Source organism: Pseudoliparis swirei, chromosome 10 (genome assembly GCF_029220125.1).
Source record: "Pseudoliparis swirei isolate HS2019 ecotype Mariana Trench chromosome 10, NWPU_hadal_v1, whole genome shotgun sequence".
In the NCBI taxonomy this organism is placed as follows: Eukaryota; Metazoa; Chordata; class Actinopteri; order Perciformes; family Liparidae; genus Pseudoliparis; species Pseudoliparis swirei.
In genome coordinates, this window is record NC_079397.1 from 5,395,832 (window position 1) to 5,406,084 (window position 10,253).

The 10,253-nt window shown below is 47.5% G+C and overlaps 2 protein-coding genes across 4 annotated transcripts; both read left to right on the forward strand.

Annotated features, from left to right (window-relative positions):
* Positions 1-1,751: 1,751 nt before the first annotated feature.
* LOC130200276 (E3 ubiquitin-protein ligase TRIM35-like) lies at positions 1,752-5,518 on the forward strand. Of its 3 annotated transcripts, none has more exons than XM_056424422.1 (7): positions 1,752-2,505; positions 2,943-3,387; positions 3,455-3,550; positions 3,633-3,863; positions 3,977-3,999; positions 4,113-4,231; positions 4,319-5,518. In XM_056424422.1, exons 2-7 carry the CDS (start codon positions 2,965-2,967, stop codon positions 4,855-4,857), a joined length of 1,431 nt encoding a protein of 476 aa, XP_056280397.1. In that variant the 5' UTR covers positions 1,752-2,505; positions 2,943-2,964; the 3' UTR covers positions 4,858-5,518. The 3 variants fall into 3 exon arrangements, with proteins under 3 accessions (XP_056280397.1, XP_056280396.1, XP_056280398.1); XM_056424421.1 differs by lacking the exon at positions 1,752-2,505 and adding an exon at positions 2,522-2,621; XM_056424423.1 differs by lacking the exon at positions 1,752-2,505 and adding an exon at positions 2,529-2,710.
* Positions 5,519-6,628: 1,110 nt separating this feature from the next.
* Positions 6,629-9,935, forward strand: LOC130200884 (protein mono-ADP-ribosyltransferase TIPARP-like). The gene is made up of 5 exons (XM_056425457.1): positions 6,629-7,353; positions 7,487-7,655; positions 7,745-7,932; positions 8,096-8,356; positions 9,166-9,935. Exons 1-5 carry the CDS (start codon positions 6,629-6,631, stop codon positions 9,608-9,610), a joined length of 1,788 nt encoding a protein of 595 aa, XP_056281432.1. The 3' UTR covers positions 9,611-9,935.
* The last annotated feature ends 318 nt before the right edge of the window (positions 9,936-10,253 follow it).

Consider the following 10,253-nt stretch of genomic DNA (forward strand, 5'->3'; position numbering starts at 1 on the left):
AAGACAAATTAAATGGGGTCAAATTGACCCCAAAGGTAATAGGAGGGTTACGTTCCAATGCAAAGTTGTCTCTGTGTGTGTTCCCTATACCTCAAGTGATTATTTTGCGGACCACTAATCAGACACCAGAGAGGGGAAACAGGGCCAAACACACCCCATCGGGGCCCCGGGATCCTACCGAGGAGCTTCCATGCAATCAAGGAAAGTTCCTGCTCCACAGTTAATAATAATAATAATAATAATAATAATACATTCTATTTGGTGGCGCCTTTCAAGTCACCCAAGGTCACCTTACAATAAAATCAAACAGGATACAGGATAAAAGTATGAAAGATAAAAACACCATTAAAACAGAAGATCAACATAAAAACGAGGTTTTTAATGAGGTTACACACACGACGGCGCTGTGTGGACGGTGAACAGCTGGTGTCCGAGTGGACATAATGAGGATGAATAGAGTCGCCCTAAAGTTGTGCAATGCAATCATCAAGGAGTAAGAACCCACAGTGAGCATACGCAGACATGGAAGTCTTTCTGGACCGTTTGGCATACCTTATACTCTCATCCTCTTTCTTTCACCCCTGCACAACCCTGTATCACAAAAATTACGTTCCCCCAGACCTAAAATGCAATTTGCATTTACGTTTGACTTTGTTATCTCTCTTTTCTACAATGCTGTTGTTGGATCATATGAATTGGCGTGAAGACTTGCTGCTGGTGACTCTCCTTTATTTTCTTTTTAGGTGACAATACATTAATTAAAACTCGTAAACTATCACCACCTCATCACCACCTTAACAGAGTCAGTCCCATACAGGTCTAATCAACTATTAAACTTGTTGTTACCTTTCAAAATAAAAGTCCGATTTGTCTGTTAAGCGGAAGTAGTATAAAACGTCTATCTTTATTCAAACAATACAATATAAAAGGCATACATCAAAATCAATAAGGAAAATGCTGAACAGTCAAACAACTCAAAACAATAAACCCTTCATTCATCAAACAAAAGAGCAGGTATCTGGAAAATCTCACACACACACACACACCACACACACACACAGGCAGACACACACACACACAGACAGCACACAGAATGACAGACACACAGACACACACACACACACACGCACACACACAGAATGACAGACGCACACACACAGACAAACACTCACACAGACAGACACTCTCATACGCACACAGGCAGAATCACACACACACACACACCCACACACACACACACACACACACACGCATACTCCTGCACTGACCTTTGACCTCCCAATTGTCTCTTTAATTTTGTACACTTCAATCAACAAAAGATCTGGATTCTTTCGATTCAAAGAAGGGCATCTGAATATGATATACCCTACAGTTTTGGACCCCCTGCAACACACATCATGAATGACAATTCCACGGAAAAGTTTCCTTTCGAAGTGTTTTCACGAGATCAATTGATCCGAGTGTAAACGGAACAAACCGGTGTTTGCTGTTAAATGAGAGATAAAAACCAAAAACAAATGAGTGTGCTGATCGCTATCTGTAAGGTGAACCCTCACAGCGGGCACAACCAGAGATGTGCTGACTGATTGCACTTTATCTGCTCTGCTTCATCTTCAGTTGCACACTGATGATGCCTGTTGCTGCACTTTGCCACAAGATGGCGACGTGTGCATGGAGCAGTTTACAGGACTCAATATATCAATAAAAACCTCAGAAACTAACGAGAAGAGGCTGCAGTTTGGGACCAAAGTGCCACATGATTACTCAATATATCATAATGCACATGTTATTATTATTATTGTAACGGATCCCCGAATGTCATTCGGCGTGAGACTTTACTGCTGGTGAACTTCTTTATTTCCTTTCTTTTGTAGTATAAACATGAACCAAAACTCTTGAATAAAAACCACCTTGTCACCACCGTAAGAGCATTAGCCTCATACGGGTCCATTAAAACTATGAAAACTTAATATCAAATGCGCATCCGTCCGTCACCCTTAGCCGTACCGTCAAGTTTGTATATGAACATAAAATAAAGGTGCGCTTCCTTTTAACATTTCAAAATAAAAGTCCAATTTAGCTCAAAGCGGAAGTAGATTAAAACATATACAAAATCATTAAAACAATACAATATAAAAAGGCATACATCAAAACCAATAAAGCAGATACAAAATAAGGCAATCAACACGAAACAATAAACCTTTTAAGGGGTTATTTACAATTAATAAGAACGTTTCTTATTCATAGCTTCAATTGTTCAACTTGAGATGCATTTAAGAATTGAATTAAGGCTTTTTTATTTATTATTTAATTGTTTAGTTTGAAGTTTTTTTTAGGGGTCGCTGATGTGTACAGTGAATGAGACGTGAGGGTTATTTAAGGGTTAAAAAAAACGCCTGCGCTGCCTCTGAGACCACGCCCCCTTTGGGTGACTCATCATAACAGGAAGCAGGAAGTGCCTGGCTCTCGGCTCGTGTATATATCCGTCGCAGGAGTCTGAGTCAGGTATGTTTGTTTCTGACGTTTACGTCAGCTTCATATCAGAAATAAGTATTCACTCAAATGCTTTTAAAGTCACGTGTGTCCTCAGGGGGGAGTAAACAGACGGCACGGCATTCTGGGTACGAAGAAGGGCTATTTGTGTGTGACCCTGTGCCCGGTGTTACGGTTTAAGAAGCGACCGTGTTAACTGGCGACTTTGAACTAACGTGTAGGTTGTTGCAGTAGTTACAGACAGCCGTTGGAAATAGTAAAAGAACACGTGACACTAGCTGCGCTCGTGCACATCGCATTGTATGATTTGTATAGCATATATTATTATGTACATGGGAGGGGTTGACACAAAATGAAAACAAGCGGCATTCGCGAGGACAGCTATAGGTGAGAAGTCACCAGTTAACACGGTCGCCTGTGAAACCGTAACACCTGCTTTCCATTTTCAGAGCAAAACAGAACGGCGTCAGCATGGCAGGCCGGCTCTCTCTCACCGAGATGGACCTCTCCTGTTCCATTTGCTGCGAGATCTTCCGCGACCCCGTGGTCCTGAAGTGCAGCCACAGCTTCTGTGCACCCTGTCTGCAGCGGTACTGGACCCAGGGGCCGCGGCAGCGCGACTGCCCCCTGTGCCGGAGCCAGAGCGTGGACGAGCCCGTGCCCAGCCTCACCCTCAAGAACCTGTGCGAGGCCTTCATCCAGGAGGGCGAGGGGCCCGAGGACCCCGCCGGGGAGCTGTACTGCGATCCGGGCGACATGTGCCCTCTGCACGGCGAGAGGCTCAAGCTCTACTGCGTGCCGGACCAGGAGCCCATCTGCGTGGTCTGCCACACCTCGAGGAAGCACAAACTGCACGACTGCTGCCCCGTCGGCGAGGCCGTCGCGGACGTGAAGGTAAATAATAATGTATGTTATATTATATCAGGCCTTCAAATAAATGCGCTCTTATTTACCTTCTCAGGAGAAGATGAAGTCCGCCCTCGGCTCAAAGCAGGAGAAGAGGGACGCTTTTGACAAGATGAAGAAGACCTACGAGGAAGCTGTGGAATGCATTCAGGTGACCTTTCTGCCAGAGGTCACGCACTCGTTGTGCAGCGCCGGTCCAACGCTCACGCGCGGTCGTTTTTCTTTTACCGCAGGTCCAGGCTCGCTTCGTGGCGAGACGGACCCGGGAGGAGTTCGAAAAGCTCCACGGCTTCCTCGACGCCGAGGAGGAGGCCAGGATGGAGGCGCTGAGGGCGGAGGAGGAGCAGAAGAGTCGAGCGGTGAGGCAGAAGATCGAAGAAATAGTCGTGAAGATGGCGTCCCTGTCCGAATCCATCCGAGTTCTGGAGGAGGAGCTGGCGCTGCAGGGCATCTCTGTCCTTCATGTGAGTTTCTCATTGATAAAAATGTGAATAAAACACATGGATATTCGTATAAATATAGATTTTATTTTTTCCTACAAATGTAGTGACTTGGCCTCTCTTTTTTTTTCTTTCAGAAATGCAAGACGACGTTGACGAGGTAAAAAAACAAAACAATCGCCTTTCAATTTTCTGTCTTTTTTTCCCCGCCGCTTTCATAACGAGACACACACACACACACACACACACACTGCTTATCTCTGCTCCCCGCAGAGCCAGCAGCCCGATGGAAGATCCAGTCATGGCCCCCGGAGCGCTGCTCGACGTGGCCAAACATCTGGGGTCCCTGAGCTTCCACGTGTGGGAGAAGATGCACAAAACCGTCAAATTCAGTGAGTCCGTGTTCCCGCGGACTCCAGTCGGCGCGTGTTGCCGGGGACGATTGACAATATTTCCCCCCCCCTGATGTTTCCTTCCAGCTCCGGTGACTCTGGACCCGAACACCGCCGCCCCGTGGCTCGTCCTGTCGGAGGACCTCTCCAGCGTCTGCGACAGCGACGAAAAGCAGAAGATGCCCGACAACCCGGAGAGGTTCGACCCCGACGCGGGCGTGCTGGGCCGCGAGAGCTTCACCTCGGGCAAGCACGCCTGGGTCGTCAACGTGGGCGGCAACACGGCGTGGGTCGTGGGCGTGGCCAAAGAGTCCGTCGAGAGGAAGGAGAAGGTGTCTTCGGTGCTGAAGAACGGCTACCTGAGCGTGTACTTTTACCACCAGATGTACTTCGCGGGCACCTCCCCCTTAACGAGGCTCAACCTGAAGAGGAAGCCGCAGAGGGTCCGCGTGCAGCTGGACTGCGACAAGGGCCGCGTGTCGTTCTACGACGACGACACGCACATCTACACCTTCAAGCACGTCCTCAGCGAGAGAGTGTTCCCGTACTTCTGGGTGGGTTGTCAGGAGTGCCCTCTGACGCTGGAGCCGCTCGAGGTTTCCGTGAAGGCCGTGGAATACTTCTGAAAGTGCCGAGTTTACAAAAGGAATGGGGAGTTTTTTTAATTTAGTTTTATTTTCCACACAGTATGAGGGAAACATTCAGAATCTAAAGCCACTTTGCTTCATTTCAGCACTTTATTTTTGCAGGTTCAATGAGATGTCTTTTACGACCAGCATGTGTCTTTATATAACCGCTAAATGAATGTTTTTTTGTTTGTACACGATTTGATCTAATGCACTTTTAACCTATATTTTAAATAGAGTCCTATTTCTTCTAAATTGTTTTTATTTTAACCCTTGTGTTGCCTTCGGGTCATTTTGACCCGATTCAATATTTAATGTTGGTGTTCTTTCGGGAGTCAACAAACAAACATAAAGTACCTCACACTTAAACTTGGAAAACAATATTAATTCTAATAATTTTCTGGTGATTTTAATAGCTGGGGTCATATTGACCTCAAGGGTAAAATATGTTAGTAAATATAAAGGTAACAGGAGGGTGAAACATTGAATCGGGTCAAATTGACCCGAAGGCAACACAAGGGTTAAGTAAGTGGCTGTGATTTAATGAATCGAAGTTTGTTGCATGGCGGACGGGATTTTGTTTAGTGCAAACACTAAATATGCTTTAAGTGCAAATACTACGATAAGAATACTAAACTACGAATAAATTATTTGATATCAATGCTCTCGTCGATTTTTTGGTACATGTTCAGACTAATAAATCAATCATTGTTTTTTCATGTGAAAAATATTCTGACCTTTTTTATGTTATTAGAAGTTATGAGAGGTTTAAAAAAAAAAAGACTTCATGTCATCTACAGGAACAAACCTTCAGAGTTAGTTTAAAAATGTTTGTATGAAACCATAGACAGACTAGAATGTATTGTGACCTTCATATACATTAGAGTTTTTTTACTTATTTGATCATAATTAGGCATGTGGGGATATGCCGGTATTCACGATTACCGTCATATTTTTTTAATGAAATACATATGTTAAAAATACACACATGATCATATTTTGTAAATAACCCAGCTCCTCTTAAATCACTTTATATATACAGTTTGTTACAGACTCTCTCCCTACGTTGCTTTTTATTTGTGTATATATATATATTATATATATGTAAATAGATAAGACTATATTAAAATAAATTAAATAAATAGCAAAAAAAGGTGCAGAAAAAGAATAATTTTTAAATTGTGATTTATTTTTTCATTTGCATCATTGCTGCATTTATATGAAACTAAAACCATTAATTAGATTTGTGTGCAGAGTAAGTGCAGTTTATTTCATCAGCGCTCGAAATTTCGACTTCTCTACTGGTCCCGTTAATGCATCGATCAGGGCCTGACTCCTCCCTCTGACGTCACCCACCGGCACGTAGACGCCTTCGCGGAGGGAGCGACAACTTGCTGGAGCGGTTTTTAAAAGGGTCAGAACAAATTACTTTTTTAACTTTCTGTCTGCGCTTGCTGCTTTTGAAGCTGTATTCGTCTCCACTGACGTCACAGGGCCTCGGCAGGTGAGCCCCAAGAAACCCGCCCTGTGGATGAGCTGCCACGAGCTCGTCAGAGCCGCGATGCTAACTGCATGTGGTTGAAAACGTGTTGAAAGGTCAAAGGTCAAGGGAAGGACCTCCTGTTAGTGGACTTTAGTACAGCCACCAACAACAAAAAAACACATTTAATGTAACGTTGACTTCACACTAAGGCAAAATCACATCCTAGAAGCCTCCATCAAGTCTGTTTGTGTTTTTTTTTTTTCTCTCTTTTTTTCCAGTTGGTCAAAGATGTCCAGAGCTTCATCCAAACACGCGAAGAGAAAGAAGGAAGACGACGTCGTGGTTCCGCAGCCCCCGGCCAAATCCCCCCAAATCCGCTTCCTGAGCCCGTCTCTCGTCCAGCTGGAGATCCCGGCCGACGCCAACACCAGCCTCCCGGTGTGGGACGCCATGAGATCCCAGCAGGTGGACGTGGCCTGGACCGTGAACCCTTACAGCGTCGCCGTGCATTTCACCCCCCGGACCTCGGAGCAAGGCAGGAGTCCAACGTCCACACGGACCGAAGGCGCCGCCGCCACCGCCACGCCTCCTTCCGGGGTCCTGCAGCCCCAGACGGTCGTCCGCGGCGCCGCCCGGCTCTCCCGCGTCCCGCTCATCCCTTCTTCCCAAAGCTGCAGCCAACTGCTCACGAACCCGCCGCCGGCCGCCTCCCCGACCGACAAATGTCTGCAACCCGCCATCCGGACCGCCACCCCCACCAAGCCGCCGCCGCCGCCGGCCCCCTCCCCGTTCCACACGAAGAGCTCCGCCGACGTCGAGGTCTGCGACGACTTCCTCCTGGGTCTGTGTGGCGCGGGGCTGAACTGCAGGAAGCACCACACCCCGTACCCGTTCTACTGGCAGCTGTGGGACGCGGTCGGCCTCCGGTGGGCCGACGCGCCCCCCCGCTCCCAGGTGGCGCTGGAGAGGAGCTACTGCAACGTCCATCAAGACACCATCGGCGTCCGGGACGGGTGAGCAGCGAGAGCCCGACCGGCCTCTGGTTTTCGGTCGCTATCGGGCTCCTTATTCTCTTCAAGATGACGACATCACTGATTTTCTGTTTTTTTAATCGTTTTTTTTAAATGATGTTAACGTTCCCTTCAGCGATCACCTCTGCAGTCTGGACTTTGACTCCATGGAGATCGCCGACTCCTTCAAGTACACCAAATTTCGACGGCTCGCGAACTCCGACAGTCCGCTCAAGAACCCGCACTTTCCCTGCAAATGGAGAATCTGCTGGTGGAACGGAGAGGGCTGGGAGGAGTACGGCCGGGTGACTGTCTTCCTCATTTATTGTTCTCTCCATCTTGTAGCTCCGCCCCCCTTGTATCTCTCTAACCGCCTCTCGCCTCCTCTCCGCAGGACGTGTCCGCCTCGCTGCTGCTGCAGATGAGCCTGAAGGAGCCCGAGTGTTTCTTCCATGTCGGCTCGCGAGTTTACGGGGTGGACTTCACCCACATGGTACAGACCAACGTCGACACGTGGTTCCACCGCAGCGTCCGCCGCAGACCCTTCTACCGCTCGCCCGACTCCATGCGGCCTCACCTGCAGTCGGTATCTCTTTTTCTCCGGGTCTCGGTTTCTAGTCGCACGATGGAGACGGTATCGGAAGAATTCTGATACTTTTACTTGCGATAATGTGATGGTCGGATGTGCGGTAAAGTCGGAAAGTGTCTCGGCGATACCCTCCCTTCCCTCCACCTCTACGCCCAGGACAGGAATCCTGAGCGAGCCGGTCGGCGATCCTCCCGAGGACAACTTCGGCGTGGACCCCCTGGAGGAGTTCCCCTCCTGGTACCCTCCCGTGTGGCGTCTGGACCCGGAGCGGGACTTCAGCTTGGTGGACGTTCCGGCCGGCACACCGGCCTACCGGAGCGTCCAGAGCTTCTTCTACGAGAGCCTGCCCGAGACCACGGTGGACGTCGTCGGCATCCGGCAGGTCCAGAACCTCCTCCACTGGGACAAGTACCAAAGGTCCGCCTGCCGTTTTTGGCTAAAAATGCGGAAGGTTATGTTTTGATCGCCGTGTATTTATGTATTTATTTGTATGCGTGTTCCTCGCATAACAAAAAAAGTTTTAAACCGAATCGCATGAAATTTGGTGGGATGATTGGTTATTATCCGGGGACCATTTGATTAGATTTTGGGATCGATCGGGTCAAAGGTCAAGGTCATGAAAAGGTCAAAATCTCCTTGAATCGCATGAAATTTGGTGGGATGATTGGTTATTATCCGGGGACCGTTTGACTAGATTAGATCTTTTTACCATAGCACGGTCAATTTGTATCCATGCAACTAATGCCAAAATGTTTATAATTCAATGCCCAATCTACCGAGTGCCTGTTCTAGTTTAATAGTTGTTTTTAAGCTCGATTTCACGTCTAAACATCAGGGTTCGTACGGTCATGGAAAACCTGGAAAAGTCATGGCATTTTAAAATAGTCATTTCCAGGCCTGGAAAAGTCATGGAAAAAACTTAAATCATCAATGTTTTGGAAAAGTCATGGAAATGTGTTAAAATCACATGTTCATTTACGTCAAGTTTGAAATAATTCATATATATTTAAAAGAAAGACGCTCAAAATATCAGCCGGCGATAGCTCTCAATACGCAAACCTTTCTACAGTTTTCATGTTTATACCGACATTTCAGTTTGGTCGTGGAAATTTAGTTTAAAGTCCTGGAAAAGTCATGAAAATCCATTGGTCGAAATGTGTAAGAACCCTGAAACATTGTCAGTCTGTGTTTATTGAGGACGGACCCGGGTCCCGTTGTCGCTGCAGGCACAAGGCGTACATGCAGAAGCGGCACGACGGGTCTCGGGGTCCTCTGGAGCGCCATCTCTTCCACGGCACGACCGAGGAGCCGGCGGAGGACATCTGCCACAACAACTTCGACCCGCGCATGGCCGGCGTCCACGGCTCCGCCGGCTTCGGCTCCTACTTCGCCCCGTCCGCCTCCTTCGCCAACAACTACTCGGCCAAGTCGGGGCCCGGCGGGGTCCGCCGCATGTTCCTGGCCAAGGTGCTGGTGGGGAGGGTGGTCTCGGGGAGCCCCCGGGACCACCGGCCGCCGCCGCTCGACCCCAAGACGAGCCGGTTCCTCCTCTACGACACCTGCGTGGACGACGTCGACGACCCCACCATGTTTGTCGTTTTCGACAGCTGCCAGTGCTACCCGTACTACCTCGTCGAGTTCAAGGACCTGCCCACGGAGGTTGATATCTGAGGAAGGAAGGGGGAGGAGCCAAGAGTCAATTGTTCAGACGACCCGGGAATGTTTATCGGATGTTATGAGACGCTACGTTCGCGCGAGCAGGCGGTGCAAACCCTCCAAAAGCACGTTATTTTTTTCAAAAGTTATATATTTTTTTATTTTGGTTATTCAAACATTTTACAGCGATGGAAAAAGTACTTTTTGTTTCCTCTGAATCAAATGACATCTCGTCACATTCACCGAATTCGCTCGTCTCTGTATTCTCAACATGATGAAACATCTTTGATCCCCCCGTTGTCATACTTTAATCTGTTAAAATAAAAACGTATCAACATGTCGTCAGACTGGAATGTGTTTCACGGAAGTCTCCTAGAAGCATATATATATTTATTTCAAAATATCTTCTATAAATTCCTTTTTTTCTCCTTTGCTCAAAACTCCGTCGCACACAAAATGACAAAACCGGATTTTCATAAACTGCTGGCGCACACAAGTTATTTACTGATTTATACTCTTGATCGCAGGAAGCGCCGACATCCAATAGCGTTTACATATTTAACCCTAAAAACCCCGGAGCCTCGTTTCTTCAGAGGATCCAGATCAGACTGATATTAAACCAACTGAATTATTGATGGTCCCACAGACACTGAATTAA

What these genes read in the sequence shown, in the direction of transcription:
- LOC130200276 (XM_056424421.1), top strand. Translation starts at nt 2,563, where the DNA reads ATGCTTTTAAAGTCACGTGTGTCCTCAGGGGGGAGTAAACAGACGGCA. An exon ending in AAGCTGTGGAATGCATTCAG is followed by an intron (nt 3,551 to 3,632) that starts GTGACCTTTCTG and finishes CTTTTACCGCAG; the next exon opens with GTCCAGGCTCGCTTCGTGGC. An exon ending in AGGGCATCTCTGTCCTTCAT is followed by an intron (nt 3,864 to 3,976) that starts GTGAGTTTCTCA and finishes TTTTTCTTTCAG; the next exon opens with AAATGCAAGACGACGTTGAC.
- LOC130200884 (XM_056425457.1), top strand. Translation starts at nt 6,629, where the DNA reads ATGTCCAGAGCTTCATCCAAACACGCGAAGAGAAAGAAGGAAGACGAC. An exon ending in GCTGGGAGGAGTACGGCCGG is followed by an intron (nt 7,656 to 7,744) that starts GTGACTGTCTTC and finishes TCCTCTCCGCAG; the next exon opens with GACGTGTCCGCCTCGCTGCT. An exon ending in CACTGGGACAAGTACCAAAG is followed by an intron (nt 8,357 to 9,165) that starts GTCCGCCTGCCG and finishes TTGTCGCTGCAG; the next exon opens with GCACAAGGCGTACATGCAGA.